Raw genomic sequence first — 24,321 nt, 5'->3', positions numbered from 1 at the left:
ATATAATAAAGAATTTAAGAAATCTAGCCCTTAAAACAAGTATTGGGTAAGTATTAAACAAAAGTTGCACTTCAGTAATTCAGGGATTAGATAGATGCTGTTCTTTCATTGGATTGCAGTGATCCTTGTTAAAATGCAAGTTAATGGTCTGGGGAGCATTACCTGAGATCTTTATAGCTGAATAGGTTCAAAGGTTTAGTTGTAAGCTTAACATAATAGGCTATAGCATACCTAAAGAGATTAAAAAGGAAAAAGGATCATGCCACCATAGGATGAACCAACTGATCAGTGTTTCAATAGTTTACATATTTTTAGCCTTTTAAATATTAATGCACATAACTCTGGAAAAGATGTTAATGACTAGCTAGTCAGTTTCCCTTATTTTATAGATTAGGAAGCTAAGGTTGGAGAGGGTAAGTGACTTCTCATCTTAGTTCTGAAAACTTTTTAATGGTTGGGTGGAGATGATGTGTCTTTTGACTCCCATTTAGTGAGTTCGGCGCTCCTGTGCGTTCTCTAAAATTATAAATATAGATATGAATTATCTCTTGCCAAAAAACAGTTATTTTGAATAATAACTTCCCAACTTCTTATGTCCTTCATTCCCACTATATTTTACATCCACTTCATAATATGCATGCCTATGCAGGATTTAGTTCCCTGTAAATGCCTACATGGCCAATCTCGTTTTGTTAGAGGACAAGGGAGATGCGACTTGATTTATTATTGGCTGCCAGGCACTAGGATTCAGAGAGAGCTAGGATTCAGCCATGAACAAGTTCTAGCCCTGTCACTCCCAGAGTTTATGGTGTAACTGGAAAACAAATGTATAATTACCAGAACAAGTACTCTTTACAAACAGGTATTGAGTATATGATCGAGGAAGTACAGGTTCTTTTGGGAACAAATACTGTATTATGTAGGTGTGAGAAAACTCCCAATTTAGTATAGAAGCAAAGGTAGGCCTCTCCGAGGAAATGCTATTTAACCCGAGAATTGAAGGATGAATAGGAGCTAGCTAGGCCAGGGAGTGATAGTGGAAAGAGCATTACAGACATGAGTACTAAAGCTACAATCAGTACAGGGTACATTAGAAAAACGTATAGAATTTCAGCAAAGCTAAAGCATGAAGAGGGAGCAGAGAGAATGGGGAAAGATGGAAGTAGACAATATCAGATAATGAAAGGCCTTATTAGTCATCTTAAGGAAATAGGGAAGGGACTAGGTAAAAAAAACTTAAGGAAGTGCTCCTGTCTTGAAGCTAAATGAAGCAGTTTAATGGTTTTAAATGGGGCTGGGAATAGCATGATCAGATTTTGAATTTTAGGAATATCACTCTGGATACAAAGTGGAGAACAGGTTGGAGGGAGGCTGTTAGAGTTTTGTGAGACTACAGTGATGGACAAGATGGACAGTAGTGGGAAGATGGAAGAGAGAGGGGAACAGACAGGATTCAGTGATAGACCAGATGTGGGAGACTGGGAAGCCAGAGAAGTTAAAAATATCTCCCAGGTTTCTAGCTTGAGCAAATGAGTTTATTATTTTTCTCCATTTAACCAATGTGGACATTAAGAGGTTGTGTGACTAGCCCAGGGCTGTTCAACTTGTAAGGGTTGGAAACAAGACTCAAATCCATTTTTGTCCTTTCTGTGTTTTTGCTGTTATTGATAGTGATTTTTTTCCCTTCTAAATAATTTATTATGGAAAGTTTCAAACCCAATTGAAGTTTCAAACAGCCATTACCGTTTCATCTGTACTCCTACTTACTCCCTGCTGCCCCCTACTGGATTATTGTGAAGCAAAACATAGATATGCATTTCATCTGTAAATATTTCAGTATATCTCTAGAAGATATGACTCTTAAAAAACCATAACCACAATACCATTATCCCACCTTTAAGCGTTAACATCACCAAATAACCAGGCAGTATTCAATTTTTCCTAAATTGTTTCAAAGTAAGTGGTCTGTTTGGGATCCAAATTACATTTGGTTGGTATGTCTTTTAAACTACAGGTTACCCTTTTCTCTCTTATTTTCCTCGTAAGTTATTTGTTGATGGAACCGGGTTATTTTTTCTGCAGTTTCCCTCATTCTGGATTTTATTGAATGTCCCTCTGGTATAGGTTTAACATGTTCTCCTATCCCTCGTATTTTCTGTAAATTTGTAGATAGATTGCGGTTGGATTTCTGAGAGGAGGCATGGTGTGGTGGAGAGGGCAAATATAATTCATAGGTGGTGGTGTGTATTTTTCCATCAGGAGGCATATGATGTTTGGTTGTCCCTCATTCTGCTATATTGATGGCCTCGTTCCGTTATTTCATTAGTGGTTTGCAAATGGCAATAATTTAATTGTGCCTTTAATTCTAACATTCCTTCGTAATTGATTAGCTAGAATACCTCTATAAAAGAGAGGTAGTTGGAATAGGAAGGACAAGTTAAAAGTTTGTGTGCTTTAATACAATATCATATATGATCACAACACTTTCTTTGTGGAGAAATGTATTTCAATGTAACAAGGTACATCCTCTTTAAAAAGCCAGTACATATTTTGTTAGGTTGTTTTTTAGCACTTGATGTTAATGTTTCGAATAGCTTTTAGTATTTGGGATATTTAGAATTTCTGTTCTTAAATTGGTAGGGATTCTTTTGGTCTTTGTTCTTTCTTGAAGAGCTTATCTGTTCCCATAGCTTTGGGGGAATTTCTGGTAGAATCACTCCCTAACCAAATCTAAATCTCTAGCTGTAACCAGATTACAGATTTTAAATTCCTTGAGGACAGGGATTGACTACTCCAGGTAGCCAGACTTAAAATCTGAGTCATTTTAATAGTTCTCCAGTGGGCCCCCACTCTACCAAATGCAATTAAGTGCCAGCCCCTTCTCCCCTTTGTTGTCTCATGTCCACTCCTTCCCACCCTATTCTACTCCCCTTTTTCATTCTTATTACTGCTACCTAATTTAGGCTGCTGTCATTAGTAGATTGGTGCAGTGGCCTTTTAAGTTGTATGTTACTCATCCTTTTATTTGCCCTGACAAATTTTTCTCCATGCTTTTTTCCTCTAATTTTTTTCTTTTACCTCTCCGTCTCTCTCCTCTCCCTCTTCTCCCTCCTCTTCCTCCTCTTCCCCTTTCCCTTCTCCTTCCCCCCCACCTCTTTCTCCCTCTCTGTTTTTGGTTGTAGGATCCAGTTTATAATGGATTTATGGCAGGAAGACTAGTGTAGGTGACCTGTTTGAGCCATAGTGTCTTGCAGACAAGTGATTAAAAGAGCAATAATGATCTTATAGAAATGGTGATTTCTCTCCTGGGGCCACAGTATACACAATAGCTACATGAGTTCACATCCAGGACAGTGTGACTGGCTGCATGGGCTAAGCCATTGAAGACTGCTACTGACCTTTTATGCAGAAACAGTAGGATCCAGCTCCTTTGGTTGTCCACACTCCCCTATTGCTGATCACAACTACTCATAATGTTGAATCCGATTTGATTACAATGATTTAGCCTTCATATAAAGGAGAAATTCCTCAAAATATACAGGCATTGTAAGCTGCATATTTGATGATTTGTTGAAAAATATTTCTTCCCTGTGATTTTGCTCTTATATAAATCTTCGGAAGACTGAAGGCCTGATGGTACAGTTCTGGTGTGTTAAACTATCTTGGATAATAATAGAGCTTAACAGAGCTTTTGTAAATTGCCTTATTGAGCTTTTGAGAATGAAAGCTAAGTTTTTACTTTATTAACTTTCTCTTCTGTTCCCCAATCAGAGGTTTTAACCTGGGATCTGCAGATTGATACTCCATGTTGGATGGAATATCTGTGAACTTGGTTGGGGAAAAAATTACATCTTTTCATTAACCTCTAAGTAAAATTTAGAATTTATTTCAACTATGAATGCAGGCAACAAACCATAGTAGTATTGGCAGTACCTGTGACTTTGTCACCAATGGAAATCACATATTTTCGTGTCATGATACAGCGGCTGCAGCTATCTTGAAATTGTTCAAATTCATCACTACTTTGAAATTACTGTGGTTATTAGACCCACTGCTAGATCTTATCTAATTTCGTACTTTAAAAAATCACATTATTATATCCAATTTTAAATGTTTTGACAATAATACCTTTGTATACATTTAAAAACATTCTGATAAAGGCTTCATAGGTTTTATCACACTGCTAAAGGAATCTGTGGTACCAAAAAAGCTAAGAACTGCTGCTCCTAACTCCTGTACTTCTGTTCCTCTGTGAGAGTAAAGTTAGCTAGAACCTGTGATGCAACACAGCACACAACTCATGATGTCACAGTTATGTAAATATTTTGGCCCTTGACTTTTATGTACTAAATCATAAATTTTGACCTCACAAATGAGAGGGAACAAAATGCTTGTGTATATGCTAAGGGAGAGTAAAATGATTTTCACAAATTAAGGCAGAATAATTTTCCCTTGTATTTAGGAAGTATATGTTTAAAATTACTGTTTCCAAAGGAGTTCTATTTTAAGGGCCATAACTTAAATAGGATAAAGCATATCGTCAGTGACTTGGATTTTCTTGCCCTCTTTTGGGTGCTTCAGCAAATGTGCTTAAAATTGCTTCAGATCTTGTCTTCAGCAGCTCACTATATTAGATTCAGGCCTTTATTTTGCTCAACTGGAGGAACCCCTAAAGATGTTGATGAATCTCAGGTTTGAAATACCTACTCTGTAGGTTAGAAATACACTTACTATTATTATTACACTTTTTATCTATTGTGATTGTGTAATGATGTTATTTGTATTTACTGTATTACCTAGAGAACTACTTACTTGATGTAGTAGAGGGAAGAGGAGTGGTTTAACAAATTACCTGTTTCCAGGAAAGTAAAACATTCATTTGAAACTTACGTATTTTTTATATAGATATATAAATTTATTTGTTTATTTATTTATTTATTGGCTGTGTTGGGTCTTCATTGCTGCGCGCGGGCTTTTTCTCTAGTTGGGGTGAGCGGGGGCTACTCTTCCTTGCCGAGTGGGAGCTTCTCATTGCCGAGTGGGAGCTTCTCATTGCAGTGGCTTCTCTTGTTGCAGAGCAAGGGCTCTAGGAGTGTGAGCTTGGTAGTTGTGGCTTACAGGCTCTAGAGTGCACAGGCTCAGCAGTGGCTCAGGGGCTTATTTGCTCCACGGTATGTGGGATCTTCCCGGACCAGGGCTCGAACCCGTGTCCCCTGCATTGGCAGGCGGATTCTCAAGCACTGCGCCACCAGGGAAGCCCCTGAAACTTATGTATTTCTAATAAAGGAACTGATTATTATCTTAACGAGAACACAGATTTATATAGTCAGCAATTAAAAAGGCTATTTAAGTTTAATTACAGTATATTTTGAGGTAATAATGCTGACTTCTTTTTGATATATCTTTAGTCTCTATTCTTAAAAAGCTTTGCAAGTAAACATTTGAGAATGGTGGATAATGCTTTAATGCCAGACAAACAGTACTCAGTTTTAATACTTACTCTTTTGTGGTTTGTCTGTTACTAATAAAACAAACAAGAAAACAAAACAACTTAGTTCTTTGAGATAATGAGGGTCAAAGGTAGCATAATAATGAAGTTCAGGCTCATTCAAAGGTTATTTATTAAACAATTATGTGTATAAGAAATTACTAGAAAGGGATGAAAAAATATATATTTAAAAATATGGTTTGAAACTTTTAGGAGGAGAATTAAGCTTTGAAATGAAATGTCAGCATATTACTGTGTTGCCTCTAGTCTTCAAAACTTAAAAGTTTTTCATGTGAAACTAAGTATAGTGTTAATTTTTTCTGAGTTCAACTTAGCCTTTTGCAAGAAAAGGAAAAGCTTTCTTTGTTGTTTGCCTTTTAATGAATTGTAAATCTCCCCATTAAGCTTCAGAATAGGTAGTGAAGTAGATTCTAACTGAAATACCACCAATTATATTCAAGTATTGATTTATATTCAAAGTAACATAAGTGACACAGTTTTGATATCACATCTATTTGTAATTTTAATTCAGCCTATTATATTTCTTCTTTAGATTTTGGAAGAGGATAGGTCATATATTAATGAATTGAAATGGTAGGTCATATATTAATAAATTGAAATGGCCCACTTAGCTCTTGATTTGTTGAATATATATTTGCATTGCTGTAGAAAACAACATATACAGGTATTCCAAAATATAGCCTGGAATTCTGCCAAGGAAAACCTGCTTTTGGAGGACACAGCCTCCAACTTCCCTTTCTTCATTCACTACTGCTCACATTCTTATGTTTTATATAAATTTGAAATGGTTTTACATTTGGAAACTCTTTCCCAAGCAAGAAATAAATTAACATGTGAAAGGGAACAGGACTTGGTCTCAACATGGACAATAGCTAGTTTTTTAATCTGCTAGAATCAGGCAAAAATGAAGCATTAAAGAAGGCAAAATCTGCTGGTGTAGTAATAACTCAGAAAGTGATACTAATCAGATAAGTTCTGTGCCGAAAGTTGTATTCCATAATTTTTTTCTTTTATTTAAGCAAAACAAAACAAAATACCTTTCTGCCTGTGTTTCTTAGAGTTCCAGAAAGCTTAACATCACTGGAGGGTTTTTTCTGGTTTCATATTTTTCCACACTTCTCAAAAACTGGGAGAGTCAGATTCTTTGAATCCTAACATTTGGTCATGGGGGAGGGGTTAGTTGGTTGTTACTTTTTTTCTGGCCTCCCCGCACAGCTTGTGGGATCATAGTTCCTGACCAGGGATCGAACCCCGGCCCACTGCAGTGAAAGCATGGGGTCCTAGCCAATGGACTGTCAGGGAATTCCCTAGCTTGTTGTTGTTGTTGTTGAAACAATAGCCTCTGTCCTTAATTCATGATCTAAAAGCACACACCTAAGCTAATTAGGGAAATAGTTACTTACAAAGGAAGAAACAAATATGCAACTTATTATCTTAGAGTTTTCAGAATCCTACCCAAGAAGCCTTGAGTTAAAATGTCATGGAGGGGATTAATTCCATGTGGCAAGGTATATTCAGAAAAAGAATAGTGATATTGGGGGCTGGAACAGAATCTTAGCATTAGATAAATTTATAATTATGGTATTGTCAGTTAATGAAAAAATAATTTCATTTTTGCAAATTACTAAATGCTTGTGTCCCATCAGTATGTGGATTTGGAAGAAAATTGTACTGTTTTTGCTTTTGTTAGTTTCTGAATTGATCTTTAACACTAAGGTATCCTAAAGCATCGGTGCCTCTTGTAAGTATACATTTTAGTTGTGTCTGATGTAATAAAGAATTGGTTCTACTAACTTCTCTTAAAGCTTTGATAAAGCAACTATACTCCAATTTAAAAAAAAAGCTTTGAAATATCCATAGAAGTTACTTTTTTTTAATGAGCAAACAACTTTGTTCGTTTGTTTGTTTGTCTATTTAGGCCACACAGCACGGCTTGTGGGATCTTAGTTCCCCGACCAGGGATTGAACCCAGGCCACAACAGTGAAAGCACCTAGTCCTAACCACTGGACCACCAGGGAATTCCCCCATAGAAGTTATTTTCTAATCTTTGGACATCTTCATTTGCCTCCTTATCCCCATATGTAAGCCCCAGTGTTAAAGAGCACTTAAACTAACTTGATCTCATGGTTTTTGTTTTAGTTAATTATGCTGCTATTTCCTAAAATCTATTACAGATGTACAGTACTTTAGCTTCTCTGTTGTGTGACTTTGAGGGTAGCCTAAGTGCCTAACCACGCACATTGAGGTGGGATAGTGCCCTGGAAGTTAGGGATTTGCAGTGAAAAGTAAAAATGAATTTATCACTTCTTTGACTAGGTGTCCACCTTTTACCCAAGGATTTTAATTAATGCTCAGCCCTAAATAATCCACAGACTTGTTATATTGGAGTATTAGCTGCTTTTTTTTTTTTTTTTGCGGTATGCTGGCCTCTCACTGTTGTGGCCTCTCCCGTTGTGGAGCACAGGCTCCGGACGCGCAGGCCCAGCGGCCATGGCTGACGGGCCCAGCCGCTCTGCGGCATGTGGGATCTTCCCGGACTGGGGCACGAACCCGTGTCCCCTGCATCAGCAGGCGGACTCTCAACCACTGCGCCACCAGGGAAGCCCTATTAGTTGCTTTTTAATGTAGAAAAAAATGTAATGTTATTGTCTGTATTAAAATAAACCTTACCATTGTTGACATACACTGTTCTCAGAGTTCTGAATATTGGTATGATTCTTAGTTTAAAGTGTTTTTGCCACAAAATACAATGAAAGAGGAAAAATAGGCTCTTTTTATTTTTTACAATATGAATCAAAAGCCTTTGAATTTTGCAGAAATTCCATATCTAAAAATCTGTCCTAAATTTCTAGTTCACCGCAGTAGCTTTTTTTTGTTTTTTTTTTTTGATGTGGACCATTTTTAAAGTCTTTATTGAATTTGTTACAATATTGCTTCCGTTTTATGTTTTGTTTTCTGACCGTGAGGCATGTGGGATTTTAGCTCGCTGACCAGGGATTGAATCCACACACCCCCACATTGGAAGGCAAGATCTTAACCACTGGACTGCCCAGGAAGTCCCACCATGGTAGTTTTTATAGAAGAAAAAAATGTAGGGCTTCCCTGGTGGCGCAGTGGTTGAGCGTCTGCCTGCCGATGCAGGGGACACGGGTTCCTGCGCCTGTCCGGGAAGGTCCCACATGCCGCGGAGTGGCTGGGCCCGTGAGCCATGGCCGCTGAGCCTGAGCGTCCGGAGCCTGTGCTCTGCAACGGGAGAGGCCACAACAGTGAGAGGCCCGCGTACCGCAAAATAATAATAATAACCCATATGTGCAACAATAGGTGATTTTTTTTTCTTTTTGTTTCTTTTTTTTTTTTACTCCAAGTTTACATTTCTTTAAGTTCTTCGTATGCCATTTGATCAGAATCATGCATTTCAAAACTGCCGAGTGTTTGCCTAACCAGTTAGAGTAGTTATATTTCTCCTTTGGAAACTGCACACCTCAGATTGGGACTCGAACCCGATCGTACCTCTCAGCTGGGACTTGAACCCACAAGCTCTGGCTCAGGAGGGTACTCAAATCCACAGTCTCTCAACTGAAACCACGCACCTGGTCCCAGGACTTGATGAAGCTGAGGATTTTTATGTTTCAGTGCAGAAGGAATTAAGCGAGAAGCAAAGCGATAGGCAAGAAGTAGATTTATTAAATATAGAATGCTTGGAAGGACACAAGCAGGCAGGCAAGAGGCTCTGCTCCAGAACTAAGTAGGAAAGCAGATTTATTTAAGGAGATACACACTCCGTAGACAGTGTGGGCCATCTCAGAAGGTGAGAAGCCCTGGGAGACACACATTCCATAGACAGAATGTGGTCCATCTCAAAAGGCAAGAGCAGCCCTGGGAGATACGCACTCTACAACACATTCCACAGAGCGTGGGCCATCTCAGAAGGTGAGAGCAGCCCTGGGTTATGGGGTTGTTAGTTTTTATGGACTGGGTAATGTCATAGGTTAACCAGTGGGAGGATTGATTATTCCAATTATTTGGGTGGGAAGGGGCAGGGATTTCCAGGAATTGGGCCACTGCCCATTTTTTAGCCTTTTATGGTCGGCCTTGGAACTGTCCTGGTGCCTGTGGGTGTGTCATGTAGCATGTGCTAATGTATTACAGTGAGCGTATAATGATGCTCCAGGCCCACTGGAAGTTGAATCTTCTGCCATCTTGGGCCTAATCAGTTTTTGTCGTGAATGGCTATGACATTCTTTTAAAAGTTGTGCCCTGGGAATTCCCTGGTGGTCCAGTGGTTAGGACTCGGGGCTTTCACTGCCAGTACCCAGGTTTGATCCTTGGTCAGGAAACAGATCTTACAGCAAAAAAAAAAAAGGTTGTGCCCTGCCACCTTCCCTCCTGTCTCATTTTCATTAGTACCTTCTGCTTGTTTGTGGGTTTTTTTTTAAATTTGTTTTCTTCATTTTATTCAATTTCAAAATGGAAAAGAAGGCAAAAGAAGGAATTTTCCTAGACCTTGAATCATGTGATTTACCTTGGGGCAAATGGTTCTGAAAGCCATGAAGCTGGACTAAGACCAGTTATAAAGAGCAGTAAATTAGCTACTTCAGCACCAATAGCTTCAGTAAATCAGCCTTTCTGGATTTGAATGTGTCCATGTGAGGTTTTTTTTAATTTATTTATTTTTGGCTGCATTGGGTCTTCATTGCTGTGCTCGGGCTTTCTCTAGTTGTGGCGACCGGGGACTACTCTTCGTTGTGGTGCGCAGGCTTCTCATTGCGGGTGGCTTCTCTGTTACAGAGCATGGGCTCTAGGTGCGCGGGCTTCAGTAATTTTGGCTCACGGGCTCAGTAGTTGTGGCACGTGAGCTCTAGAGCGCAGGCTCAGTAGTTGTGGCGCACGGGTTTAGTTGCTCTGGGGCATGTGGAATATTCCCGGAACAAGGCTCGAACCTGTGTCCCCTGCATTGGCAGGTGGATGCCTAACCACTGCGCCACCAGGGAATTTCCTCCATGTGAATTTGAAACCTAAAACTGGTCTACACTTAGTAACAAATTCTTTTCAGATAATTGATTTTAGATGCTTTCTGCTTCTTTTAAGTTCACATACTGGCCATTGTCATTTTAGGAAATGACAGTGGCTTTGTTTTAAATGTTGATGGATAAAAGTATAGAGAACATAATGAATACTATTTCCAACTATTCTGGAGTAGGGGCAGAGCATGTGGGGTAGGGAACTCAACTTTGGTTTTCCAGATGTTTACTTGCACAATTCCTGATACTTATGAGAAAAGGAGAGAAATCAGAAAATCTAGAAGGTGGTTCTTGTTACCACCATCATTGTTAAGAAAAGTTAGGGTTATTTATTGTTTCCCATTGTTCTTTATCACTTTTTTTTTTTTGACAGGCACTGTACCTCTTTTAATTCTTTTTTTAAAAAATACCTTTATTGGAGTATAATTGCTTTACAGTGTTGTGTTAGTTTCTGCTGTACAACAAAGTGAATTAGCTATATGTATACAATATATCCCCATATCCCCTCCCTCTTGAGCCTCCCTCCCACCCTCCCTGTCCCAGCCCTCTAGGTCACAAAGCACCAAGCTGATCTCCCTGTGCTATGCAGCAGCTTCCCACTAGCTATCTGTTTTACATTTGGTAGTGACAAAGGAGGCAAGAATATACAATGGAGAAAAGATAGCCTCTTCAACAAGTGGTGCTGGGAAAACTGGACAGCTACATGTAAAAGAATGAAATTAGAACACTCCCTAACACCATACACAGAAATAAACTCAAAATGGATTAAAGACATAAATGTAAGGCCAGACACTATAATACTCTTAGAGGAAAACATAGGCACAACACTATGACATAAATCACCACAAGATCCTTTTTGACCCACCTCCTAGAGTAATGGAAATAAAATAAACAAATGGGAACTAATGAAACTTAAAAGCTTTTGCACAGCAAAGGAAACCATAAACAAGACCAAAAGACAACCCTCAGAATGTGAGAAAATATTTGCAAACAAAGCAACTGACAAAGGATTAATCTCCAAAATATACAAGCAGCTCATGCAGCCCAATATCAAAAAACCAAACAACCCAATCCAAAAATTGGCGGAAGACCTAAACAGACATTTCTCCAAAGTAGACATACAGATTGCCAACAAACACATGAAAAGATGCTCAACATCACTAATCATTAGAGAAATGCAAATCAAAACTACAATGAGGTATCATCTCACACTGGTCAGAATGGCCATCATCAAAAAATCTAGAAACAATAAATGCTGGAGAGGGTGTGGAGAAAAGGGAACCCTCCTGCACTGTTGGTGGGAATGCAAATTGATACAGCCACTATGGAGAACAGTATGGAGCTTCCTTAAAAAACTAGGGCTTCCCTGGTGGCACAGTGGTTGGGAGTCCGCCTGCCGATGCAGGGAACGTGGGTTCATGCCCCGGCCCGGGAGGATCCCGTGTGCCGCGGAGCGGCTGGGCCCCGTGGGCAATGGCTGCTGGGCCTGCGCATCTGGAGCCTGTGCTCCATGGCGGGAGAGGCCACAGCAGTGAGAGGCCCGCGTACCGCAAAAAATAAATTAATTAATTTAAAAAAATAACTAAAAGTAGAATCACCATATGACCCAGTAACCCCACTACTGGGCATATACCCTGAGAAAACCGTAATTCAAAAAGATACATGTACCACAGTGTTCATTGCAGCACTATTTACAATAGGCAGGACATGGAAGCAACCTAAGTGTCCATTGACAGATGAATGGATAAAGATGTGGCACATATATACAATGGAATATTACTCAGCCATAAAAAGGAACGAAATTGACTTATTTGTAATGAGGTGGATGGTCTTAGAGTCTGTTATACAGAGTGAAGTAAGTCAGAAAGAGAAAAAACCATATGCTAACGCACATGTATGGAATCTAAAAAAACGGTACTGATGAACCTAGTGGCAGGACAGGAATAAAGACGCAGAGAGAGAACGGATTTGAGGACACAGGGTGGGAAGGGGAAGCTGGGACTAAGACAGTAGCGTTGACGTATATACCCTATCACTTTTTAAAAAAATCTTCCTGTCGCTTTCAGGCAAATACTAGAGAGTCATAAAATAATGGCTAAGCTAATAGGAAGGCTACTGTGCACATCGTAAGGTTTAAAATATTAAACTTTAATCTCTTTTAGCCTCTGGACTTGAGTATTCCTTCTCAGTGGGGCTCTGAATACTGTGCCAGGGGGCCTGCTCACATAATTTACTTTCTGAATGAACCCTTTTGTTTATAGCTGAGATTTGGCCAGTTTAAAAGAAAATAGTGTGTTTAAATAATGACATTACACACTTTCTGTTAGGTACCATCAGAATTTTTAAGTTAGGAAGGACAGCCGTTTGTTGGATGGTGGCAGAACTGTATCGAATCCACGTCTGGTTTTTTGAAGTGTTCTTTTGAAATTTGGATAATCTTGTTTCTTATACTTTTTATTTCCTAATGAATCTTTTTAAAGCTTCTTCAAGTTTTAAATCTTACGTTTTATACTATGGAATAAGGTATTATTATCTTGATGAGACAAGTCTTAGAGACTAAAAATTGTAGCTGCTGTAACTAACTGGGACAAATCATAGCTGGCAGCGAAGCTCAAAGTTTAATCACGTCCAGCACGTATTAGCCGTTGGAGTCAGAGCTTGGTGTGTTAAGCAGCTCTACCGTCTGTGTGTGGGTGTCTCTCTCCGTGTGTGCAAACATTCTGAGGCAAAGTAATCTTTTTAGTGGTTCTTTGCTTGAAAAATTTCAAGTGCTTTTCTCTTTTTTCATAATTAGATGAAGGAAAAACTCAAAATTAATGCCCGGAGCCGTTCTGTTTAACATAATTTTAGCATCCAGACTGTTTCCTTCAGCAGAACTGAGCTGTTAAATAGCTTTTATTTATATTCATTCCAGTAGAAATTTAAGGAAGCTTCAACATGTAAATATTTTTGTCCCACCTGAATCATAGGTAAGTGAAATGCCCTAGGACGAGGTCTTTACTCTTTCAACTGGGTTATATTTTTAATGGAATTGTTCTCCAGATTCTCAGATTCAGATACCCTTAACTAAACATCATCTCTCCTGAGAATAGAGGCCTGAGGTCTTCTGCTTCTCCTTTTCTAATTTGCTTTATCCAAAAGCCCTTAGATCCACTACACAAGGAAAGTATAGCTCTCATTTATCCCAGTTCTTACTGTGGTTCACTGCCACAGGCTGTAAAAATCTCTGGGGCCCCCAAAGGAGGGAACATTCCAGAATACATAGTCCCAGAGAGAAACAGTCTCGTGACAGGGGTTAAGCAGAAATATTGGAAAAGGCAGGACCTTATTCCATCTGGACAACCCACATTCAGTTGGAGTCTCAGAGGAGTGGAAAGAGGGAATGGTGAAGAATCAATATTTGAATATATGGTGGCTGAGAGTTTTTCAAAATTGATGGGAATTCTGTTTTGTCGGTGTGATTATCTGTTAGTTTTATAATCTGTGTTTTCTCAATAGTGTTTTTTTAAGATTTTTCTCTGGCTTGTTAGATTTCCTTAAACTGTAGTTCATATTATTCATCAAGTCTGAAATATACTTAGCCATTAACTCTTGAAAATTGTCTCTTCCCTACTTTCTCTGTTCTCTTCTTCCAAAGTCCCATTAGATGTTTGCCAGATCCTCCCATTCTAAACTCCGTGTTTCTAAACCTTTCTCCTAGCTTCAGAATAAAGGTCTCCCTGAATTTTATTTTCTTCAAACCCATCCTCCAGTTCATTGTGTTTCTTCCCAGCTATGTTCAGTCTTCTGGTTAACGTATTAATTTTGTTGAATATACTTTTCATTTCTAGAAGTTCTGTTTCAAATTAACTAGTCTTTTTATAGTATTTTGTGTGTGTGTTTTCATTTAATGCCTTGTTTCATGCTTTTAATCATTTTAAGTATCCATATCCAATGTCTATAGTTCTGGCTGCGTTGGATTGGTTTTACTTCACTCATGATTAATTGATTCTTGGTGTGTTTTGAAAATTTAGATTGTCAGCTTATACTTGGCAGAACTTTGTCTGTGGGAAATCTTTGCTAGCAAACTCAAACATATATATCTCTGGAAGAACAATGGAGGTTTCCCACAGATGTTCCCGTGCCAAGCATAAGCTCACACAGGCCTGTAGTTGTGAATTCTCAGAAGAGAGTCTTCTCTCCTCTTCTTTGTCCTCTTCCTTTTCCTATTCTTTCTTTTAACCATCCAGATAGGCAAGACAGAGGAATTTGCCTGCCATCTTCTTTTCCTTCTGTATTATCTCCCTGTGCCACCAGAGTTTATCCTCCTTGACACTGTCCTTGATTATATTTTTTGTTTTGATCAGCTGTATTGAGGTATGATTCACATACAATAAAATGTGCCAATTTAAGATATACAATTCGATGAATAATTACTGCCATAACTGTAATAATAGAGCATTTCCATGACCAAAATCAAGTTCTCTTGAAACCCCTTTGCAGTCAGCCTCCTCTCCCCAACCTCCAATCTGTTTTCTAGTACTATAATTTTGCCTTTCCTAGAACTTAATGTAGGCTCATGTCTAGCTTTTTTTCACTTAACATAATGCATTTGTGATTTATCCATGTTCTTGCATGTGTTGGTAGTTGGTTCCTTTTTATTGCTGAGTAATGTTCCATTGTATGGCTATACCATGATTTGTTTATCCATTCATTTGTTTATGGACATTTGGGTTTTCAGTTTGGGCCATTATGAATAAAGCTACTAGAGAATATATACGTCTTTGTGAAGATCTATATTTTCATTTCTCTTGGATAATACCTAGAAATGACCGGGTCACATGTTAAATGTATATTTAACTTCATAAGGAGCTGCCAAAATGTTTTCCAACTTGGCTGTATCATTTTGATTTACCACCAGTAATACAGGAGTTCCGTTTGCTTCATGTCCTTACCAAGTGTTGGTATTATCAGTCTGAAATTTGGTCATTCTAATAGAGATATATTAGTATCTCTATTAGGATTTTAATTTATATTTCACAAACGAATAACAATTTTTAGCATTTTTTCATGTACTTCTTAGGTAAAGTATCTTTTCAAATCTTTTGCACATTTTTTAATTGTGTTGTTTGTCTTTTTGCTATTAAGCCATAAAAGTTCTTTTTATATTCTGGACATGTCTTTTCTTGGATATATGATTTGTATATACTTTCTCCCAATCTGTAGCTTGAAATTCAATCTATAAACTTTTTGTGTGTGTGTGTGTGGCTGTGTTGGGTCTTTGCTGCACGCAGGCTTTCTCTAGTTGCGGCGAGCGGGGGCTACTCTTCATTGCAGTGCATGGGCTTCTCATTGCGGTGGCTTCTCTTGTTGCAGAGCACGGGCTCTAGGCACGTGGGCTTCAGTAGTTGTGGCGCACACGCTCTAGAGCACAGGCTCAGTAGTTGTGGCACACGGGCTTAGTCGCTCTGCAGCATGCGGGATCTTCCAGGACCAGGGCTCGAGCCCGTGTTCCCTACATTGGCAGGTAGATTCTTAACCACTGCGCCACCAGGGAAACCCCAATTTAGAAACTTTTTAATTAACATGGTGCCATGTGCCTTCAGAAATCTTTGCCTAAATTTTGATTTTTTCAAATCATAGGGGTGGGTTATCTATTTAGTTGTTTAATTTCTCAGTAATATTTTGTAGTTTTCAGTGTACACATCTTACACATCAGATTTATCCCTGTTCAGTTTCTTGGTCCTGTTGTAAATGTTTTGTTCAGTGTTTTTTTTTAATTTCAAATTCTGATTGTTCTTTGCTGGCTTATAGAGTTGATTTCTATTATTGGTCTTGTGTCCTGAGATCTAGTTCATTTTTAGTTCTAGTACCTTTTTTTGTATATTCTTTAGAATTACCTACATAGACAATTATGTCTTCTGTGAATGAAGACAGCTTTACTTCTTCCTTTCTAGTCTTTATGCCTTTTATTTCTTTTTCTTGCCTGCACAAACTGACTAGATTTTAGTACAATGTTGAGTAGAAGTGATGAAACCTATATCCTTGCCTTTAGGGAAACTTCCCTTTGGGACTGTCTTCTTCCCACCCCTACAATGTCCAGTGTCTTAAATCATATATGAAGTGTTCAGATGGATTGGAAGGAACAGTATTTAGGAGATGACTCCTACACTATGAAATTAGGATTTGTGTTTTAGACTAAAGAATGCTGTAGCCAAGAGTCAGTTTGTCATCTGTGACCTGTATTTATTTATTGTATAATACAGTCTGAGTGGAGATAATTTGAAATGGACATGCTAACATACTGTTGTAGGATGAGTTATAGTATAGGGTGGAAGTTGGCTTTGAATAAATTAAAGGAGACCTTCATGAGAAAATAGGTAAGGCTACTATCAAACAAACATTCCCATCTTCTCCCTGTTCATAATCTAACAGGAAGTTTCATTTTCTAACCTTGCTATTCATTAGTACTAGGTGGCTTCAAGAAAACGGGATAATCTTTGATTTGAAACTACCATCTTTTGACATTATAGTTCAACTTGTGAGTTCAACTGTATTGATTAGTTGTGTTGTTTAGGAGTTTAACCAAGGAAGTTAGATAAAAGGAAACTTTTCTGAAATAATTTTCCAGGTCATTAAATGAAATTCTTATGTATTCAGAATGATCTTCTATTTTGTAAATTGCTACATATCTAGTGAGTCAGGCACCTCCTTCCTATTACTTTTAAGTCAGCATATTAGTAAGAGAAAGTCAGTATTGTAGAATACATGGGAAAAGGGAAAAACTTATAAAGCCTGTATTAAAACCTGAAACTTTTGTAGGGTATGTGTTATGTGAATTTTGCAAGAGATAGTCAAATAAGACATTTATTTACTTATTTAGTTATTAGTAATTTGAGGAATTATATTAACTGCTAAGACAAGAAGGCTTATTTGAAATACAAAGGCTACATTTATTAAAAAGGATTTGTTTCAGTTATGGTTTCTTAAATGGTGAGGAGCTGTTTTCCTTTAAGCTACTAAAAAATGTGGACAATATCATGTCTCTGAAGTCTCTTTTTCTGATAACGTCCTTAGAAGATAATGTATATTGGCCAAGTAACGTTGAAAAATAGTTCAGTTACTTGAGGGGTGCTTTGTTGTTGGGAATGCTAGGTGGGAGTGTTTTATTGCTGACATTTTATTTAAATTTTGTATCGTTTAGATATTTGGATTTGAACTGCATTTTGGGATTTATCTACACTTAAAATGCCACCGGCAGTTGGAGGTCCAGTTGGATACACCCCCCCAGATGGAGGCTGGGGATGGGCAGTGGTAGTTGGAGCTTTCATTTCCATCGGCTTCTCCTATGCGTTTCCCAAATCTATTACTGTGTTCTTCAAAGAAATTGAAGGTATATTCAATGCCACCACCAGTGAAGTGTCATGGATATCTTCCATCATGTTGGCTGTCATGTATGGTGGAGGTAAGTACCCACTAAGGCCTGCTGTTTTAATTTTCATTAAGCAACCAGATGCTCTGTTTTAGGTAACTTAAAAAAAAATGTTTTATTCGGTGAGGTGTTTTGAAATGGTATTTCTCAGAGCTTTATGTTTAGAGTCACATTTTTTATTCTTGTTAACAATGACAACTCTTGCTTTGTTTGTTGCACTATAGTATTCCAAAACAGAAATAAGAAATTGTGAGGATTTGTTCCAATTCCGTATCATTGAACTTAAAAAAGCTCTCAGAGGGGAAAAAAAAATTTTTTAAACTCTCAGAAAAATGACATGTGCACAACTTATTTTTCTTATTGCTCTCTGCTAGACTCTTGCGGTATAAGTGTAAATAAAGATTTTAAAAAATTGATGTTGGGAGAATTAAAGTAAATCGGGCTAACCTGAATAGCACAGTTCAAAGTCTCAGGTAAAATCTTTTCATAGTGTTAGAATTAAAGAACTGGATAAAATCCTCCTTGTTTTGTTCCTTGTGATGTAATTAGTCCTAAAGCATTTCAGCTTCATCTTAAACTTAAGTTTTATCATTTTTTCCCTCTCTGTTTTCTTTGACATGTTGTGAAGGAAATGTGGAGAGTACGTTGCTTACCTTAATATCATTTAAAATACTGTGGGTTTGTTTGTTTGTTTGTTTGCCTTGGAACATCAAAACACAATTTAACATGTAAAAGTCAAAACCTCCCATAATAATAAAATATGTAGTTGCTTAGTTAGCAGAGATTCAAAAGTTAAGTGCAGGTGCTCAGTGTACCTTTAAGCTGATTACAAACAAGAGGTTCACATGCTGCAATTCTAAGAGCAAGAGCTTGAGAGCCGCTGGCATTTTGCATCAGAAGTAAGTGATGTCAGTTGTGCTAATTGCACATGACACTTTCTTTTGGGAAAACAGTTCCTTCTTTGTCCTCACCCAGAGATAACTAGCACATTTCTCTGAATTTGTGTTATAATAGGCCTACAAACTGTACCCCTCTCTATTTTTAATGATAGCTAATTGGGGCCATTCTTCCTGAAATAACTCTGAAAGATAAATTGCGTATCAAGAGCCTTGTGGCATAATTTTTACTAAATGGGTTATTTTGTTTTGTTTGGCTCTTAGGTGGTATGACCCCATAAGAATTATATTTAAAACTGCCTTAATTCTTTAACTTGTACATTTCGGCCACACCCTCAACAATAATATGTTTTGAGTTGTGAGTGGTTTAGGGTTAAGTTTTCCTTCCTCCCTGCCTCCCTCCCTCCCTCCATGTGCTTTGGTTCACAGATATATACTGATACTTGTTAAAGTATATTTTTAAAGGAGAAGATCTTAGTTACTTACTCTTGGTTTTTGTTTGAGGTTTTCCTTTTTTTTTTTTTTTTTTTTTTTTTTTGCGGTACGCGGGCCTCTCACTGTTGTGGCCTCTCCCGCTGCGGAGCACAGTCTCCAGACGCGCAGGCTCGGCGGCCATGGCTCACGGACCTTAGCTGCTCCGTGGCATGTGGGATCTTCCCGGACTGAACCCTTGTCCCCTGCATCGGCAGGTGGACTCTCAACCAAAGAAAAGTAGGAGGGGGGCGGAGGAATTGGGAGATTGGGATTGACATATATACACTATTGAAACTATGTATAAAATAGATAACTAATGAGAACCTACTGTATGGCATAGGGAACTCACTCTACTTGGTGCTCTGTGCTGACCTAAATGGGAAGGAAATCCAAAAAAGAGGGGATATATGTATACGTAGAGCTGATTCATTTTGCTGTACAGTACTGTAAAGCAACTATACTCCAATAAAAATTAATTTTTAAAAATGAAAGTATAAATTCACATATTTTCAGTTCCACAGTAATGTCATCGTAACATTCCTAGTTTAGAACTTAAAATCCTGTAGACTTTACAGCATTAACTTCTACTTCACAGAGTCAACAGTGTGGCAGTATTTTTTTATCTTTGTAATTCTGACTATACAAAAATCTGTTTAATGCCTAATTTATATGGACATATTTCATGAATATTCTTTCAGTATTTAATTCTTTCATCACACACAAGCTGTAAATTCAAATTATTTCTAAAGCAGCTGTGGCCTAATATTTTCATGAAGTGACTTAGAAGTTCAATGAGAACTTGTTTATACACATCCTTGGTTGAGCCTGAAGTCTCTCCCGCAGTCATTTCTTGACCAGCCCCTTAGAGAGAATTGGTCCTCAAATACTAGGATATCAAAAGCTTTCATTCCTTCTTGCATGTTTATTATATGTATGTATACATATATACATACCACAGTTTGAATATACATACCATAATTTGAAATTGGGTTCCTTGGGGCCAGAGCCTGTCCTTTTAATCATAGTGTACCATACTGCAACTCTGAATATAGTAGCACTAGAATATGAGTAATGCAGAATTTTTCATAGTGTTTATAGAAATAAAATATGTCAACATATGATCAGTAGTATATTCTGAATATGTGCATTCTGTGTCTTTTTAAAAATAGACTTACTACAGAATAAAGTCAGAATTTACTGTGCTAATAGAAGAGAAACTTGATTTGTATGTCTTCTGCTTTATAACTTTGGAACTGTAGTTCCAAAAATACATATGTAATGGGGAGAAAATGGGCTGGATTCAAAACTTGGTTCTCACTAGCTGCAAGTTCAAATATTAGTTCTTCTTGTGTCCCCTTCCCTACTGATGCATTGCAGTGACCCTTTCTTATTTGCAGTCATCTGCCTTAACAAGGCAGACATGTTATGGTGTCATGTAAACAAAGTTGTCATCTCCAAAGTCCAGAGCCATGAAGTAGGGACATAAGTATTATAAATAAATGAAATTCAGAGAATGTCAAATGTCATTCGTTTGTAATCAGCAAATATTGTTAGTCTAAGAGTTGTGTTACAGCTCTTAAAACATTGTTTGCTTTAGATAAGACTCATAATTAAGACTTAAATTTTGGAAAAGGGGAATTACAGTTTATACCTATTTGTAGCAACTAAGGAGAGGCCATTTGATTTTTTTTTTTTTTTTTTTTTTTAATTAAGGATACTTTAATTTATTTATTTATTTTTGGCTGTGTTGGGTCTTCGTTTCTGTGCGAGGGCTTTCTCTAGTTGTGGCAAGCGGGGGCCACTCTTCATCGCGGTGCGCAGGCCTCTCACTGTCATGGCCTCTCTTGTTGTGGAGCACAGGCTCCAGACGCGCAGGCTCAGTAGTTGTGGCTCACGGGCCCAGTTGCTCCGCGGCATGTGTGATCTTCCCAGACCAGGGATCGAACCCGTGTCCCCTGCATTAGCAGGCAGATTCTCAACCACTGCGCCACCAGGGAAGCCCGCCATTTGATTTTTTTGTATTTGAAAACTGATACATGAAACGCATAAAATCTTTTTATTTGTGATCCTTTTAACACTACACTTTTGTTTGGTTTCTTCTCTCATGTTAAAGAAAAACTGATTTTTTGGTATGCATCTCTTTAGCTGAGGAGATTTAATCTGGTTTATGTTGTTAAACCTGAGAATGTTTTGACCATTATCTGACAATCTTCTACAAACATTTTTTCATAGTTTTGCTGTCACAAAACAGCAGTATAGGCACAGAACCCGGTTAACCCTAGAAGACATTCCATTCAATTCAATACCTGAGATATCTAGGTGTAAATGGGAACAGTTTTGTTTTGTTTTGTTTTAAATTTAGATGTCCTAATTGCAAAACTACTGAACTTGCAGAAAAAATTGTGTATTTTGCCTTTGTTTTTTCTTCTTTTTAAAAAATATGACACAAACTACACTTATGATGATGTGTAAAGAACACTCTTAAAATCTCTCATCAGTCTGCCTATCCCAAAAATTAACATAGAGCAAACTTACTAAATATGTGTTGATCATATCCTAGATAAATCAAGAAGCCGATGAACGTCTGTTACCAAGGCTTTCAGCCTATTATGCCTTATAAGAGAAAGATTAAGGAAAGACTAGAGTCTTTTATATTTTAGTAAAATTCCATCCAAGATTTCAAGATAGAGAAGATACACAATTAATGATTCTTCTAGCATCTTTATTTTCCAGCACACATACCTATGATTATGAAATAATTATAGATAACAATATTCTTACCATTGCCTTTTGTTGTATCTGCTTATTTGGAAGGACTTGTCGTTTAGTGCCATCAATGCCTTGTGTACCACTAAATTTTTGATTATCTCTTAGGTCCTATCAGCAGTATCCTGGTGAATAAATATGGCAGTCGTCCAATCATGATTGCTGGCGGCTGCTTGTCAGGCTGTGGCTTGATCGCAGCTTCCTTCTGTAACACTGTGCAGGAACTTTACTTGTGTGTCGGAGTCATTGGAGGTGAGTTGATTCATTTTCAAGCATTAATATATCGCTGGCTATTTGGTATTCACCTGCATTGGTCTTTCAGATCTTGAGTGAAAGTCCCTCCTTATAGAAATTATCATTTTGACAACCTGTTAATTTAAGAGCAATAGAAAATCAAGTTTTAAAAAGAAATTGCTGTCATACAGTAGGTGTACATTGTTGAATAAATGAATTGAAAGAAATGATTGTATCCCTTGTCCTAAGAATAGTCAGTGATTTGTAGATAAAATGTGTCCAGCAGTCGTTGCAAGGGCGGTCATTGGTTACTATCTCTGTCTCGCTCTCTTTTTAAAAAAAAAAATTTATTTATTTATTTGTTTGTTTGTTTGTTTATGGCTGTGTTAGGTCTTTATTGCTGCCTGTAGCCTTTCTGTAGTTGTGGCGAGCGGCGGCTAGTCTTTGTTGTGGTGCGCGGGCTTCTCATTGTGGTGGCTTCTCTTGTTGCAGAGCGCGGGCTACTCTTCATTGCGGAGTGCGGGTTTCTCATTGTGGTGGCTTCTCTTGTTGCAGAGCACGGGCTCTAGGTGCACGGGCTTCAGTAGTTGTGGCTCGCGGGCTCTAGAGCACAGGCTCAGTAGTTGTGGCGCATGGGCTTAGTTGCTCCGTGGCATGTGGGATCTTCCCAGACCAGGAAGGGCTCGAACCCACGTTCCCTCTGTTGGCAGGTGGATTCTTAACCCCTGTGCCACCAGGGAAGTCCTTTCCCCCTTATTTTAATAGCCAAATTAAGATAATGAACTGCTGATGAGTATGATAAAGATTATGTATAACTTCACAGTCCAGAGACTTTGACTACTAACATTTTTATGTATATATATCCTTCCCAACTTTTTTCTATACACAAACATAACTTTTTTCAGAACAAAAAGGGATACGGTTACATAAAGTATTTTGTAACCAGTTTTTGTCATTTAAGAGCATATCATGAACAACAACCATATGTATGTCGGGCACTGTCTACATGCTGTGGGCATAGGGCAACAAGTCCAGCAAAGTCATGCTGTTTCATGGGAAGAGGCAGACACTGCTACTCAGAAATAAATAAGAAAAATCAGGGAGTGATAAATTCTATACAAAGACCTTGCTGAAGAGATGACCTTAATAGAGTAACAGCAGGGAACTAGCATTGTGAAAATCTAGGGGAACATAGACCCTAAATCAGCAGCGTGCTTGTTAGCACAGGTGAGAATGGTCTGGTATGAGATCTGGGAGGTAAGGTCAGGGTAAAGGTTATGGACAGAAAGCCAATAGCAGGTTTGCAATAGGGGAGTGACCTAGTCTGATTTACTGCTTTAAGTCTCTGAATAGCTTAGACATAAATGGTAAGTAGGGAGCAAGCAGGGGCCAGGGAAGAGCATCTCCAAGTTATTTGAATATTTACTTATACTAGCAACATTTATTGAGTAATTCTTGTTGCAGTAATTTAAAATATTACTTTTATCGTACATTAAATGTTTATATATATTTTAGGTATATTCCTGGACTTTCTGTCCACTTTCTTCAGTGTTTACCTATTCCTGAGTCAGAGTCACACTATTCTATTGATTGTAGCTCCCCCCCCGTACGCGGGCCTCTCATTGTTGTGGCCTCTCCCGTTGCGGAGCACAGGCTCCGGACGCGCAGGCTCAGTGGCCATGGCTCACGGGCCCAGACGCTCCGCGGCATGTGGGATCTTCCCGGACCGGGGCACGAACCCGTGTCCCCTGCATCGGCAGGCGGACTCGCAACCACTGCGCCACCAGGGAAGCCCGATTGTAGCTTTTTAAAGTCCATTTTAAATATCAGTTCTGTTTAGTCCCATCCTGCATCACCCAAAATTTTCTGGTTGACTCCCATGTGTTCTCTAGTATGTTTTAGAATCATTTAACCTCATCTCCAAAATGAAATGCACTGATATTGTCATTGGAATCACGTCAAGTTAGCACTTACATTTGGGGAGTATTGACATCTTGGCAATGTTGTGT

At 38.3% G+C, this 24,321-nt stretch overlaps 2 protein-coding genes across 3 annotated transcripts in view; both read left to right on the top strand.

Moving 5' to 3' along the window:
• SLC16A1 (solute carrier family 16 member 1) overlaps positions 1-24,321 on the top strand; it is a 37,307-nt gene that overhangs the window by 1,438 nt on the left and 11,548 nt on the right. Inside the window, exons 2-3 of one of the 2 annotated variants that reach the window (XM_079929462.1) lie at positions 17,715-17,975; positions 22,187-22,330. In XM_079929462.1, the coding sequence (XP_079785588.1) occupies positions 17,759-17,975; positions 22,187-22,330 (361 nt within the window). In that variant the 5' untranslated portion in view covers positions 17,715-17,758. The remainder of the gene's footprint in view (positions 1-17,714; positions 17,976-22,186; positions 22,331-24,321) is intronic. The other variant, XM_079929463.1, reaches the window with a different exon arrangement.
• LOC307190469 (monocarboxylate transporter 1-like) overlaps positions 22,230-24,321 on the top strand; it is a gene marked incomplete at its 5' end in the record, with an annotated part of 112,091 nt that continues 109,999 nt past the window's right edge. Inside the window, one exon of the mRNA XM_079929632.1 lies at positions 22,230-22,330. The remainder of the gene's footprint in view (positions 22,331-24,321) is intronic.

This window comes from Stenella coeruleoalba, assembly GCF_951394435.1.
Source record: "Stenella coeruleoalba genome assembly, chromosome: 1".
Lineage (NCBI taxonomy): Eukaryota > Metazoa > Chordata > Mammalia > Artiodactyla > Delphinidae > Stenella > Stenella coeruleoalba.
This window is presented reverse-complemented; position numbering and strand designations above follow the sequence as displayed.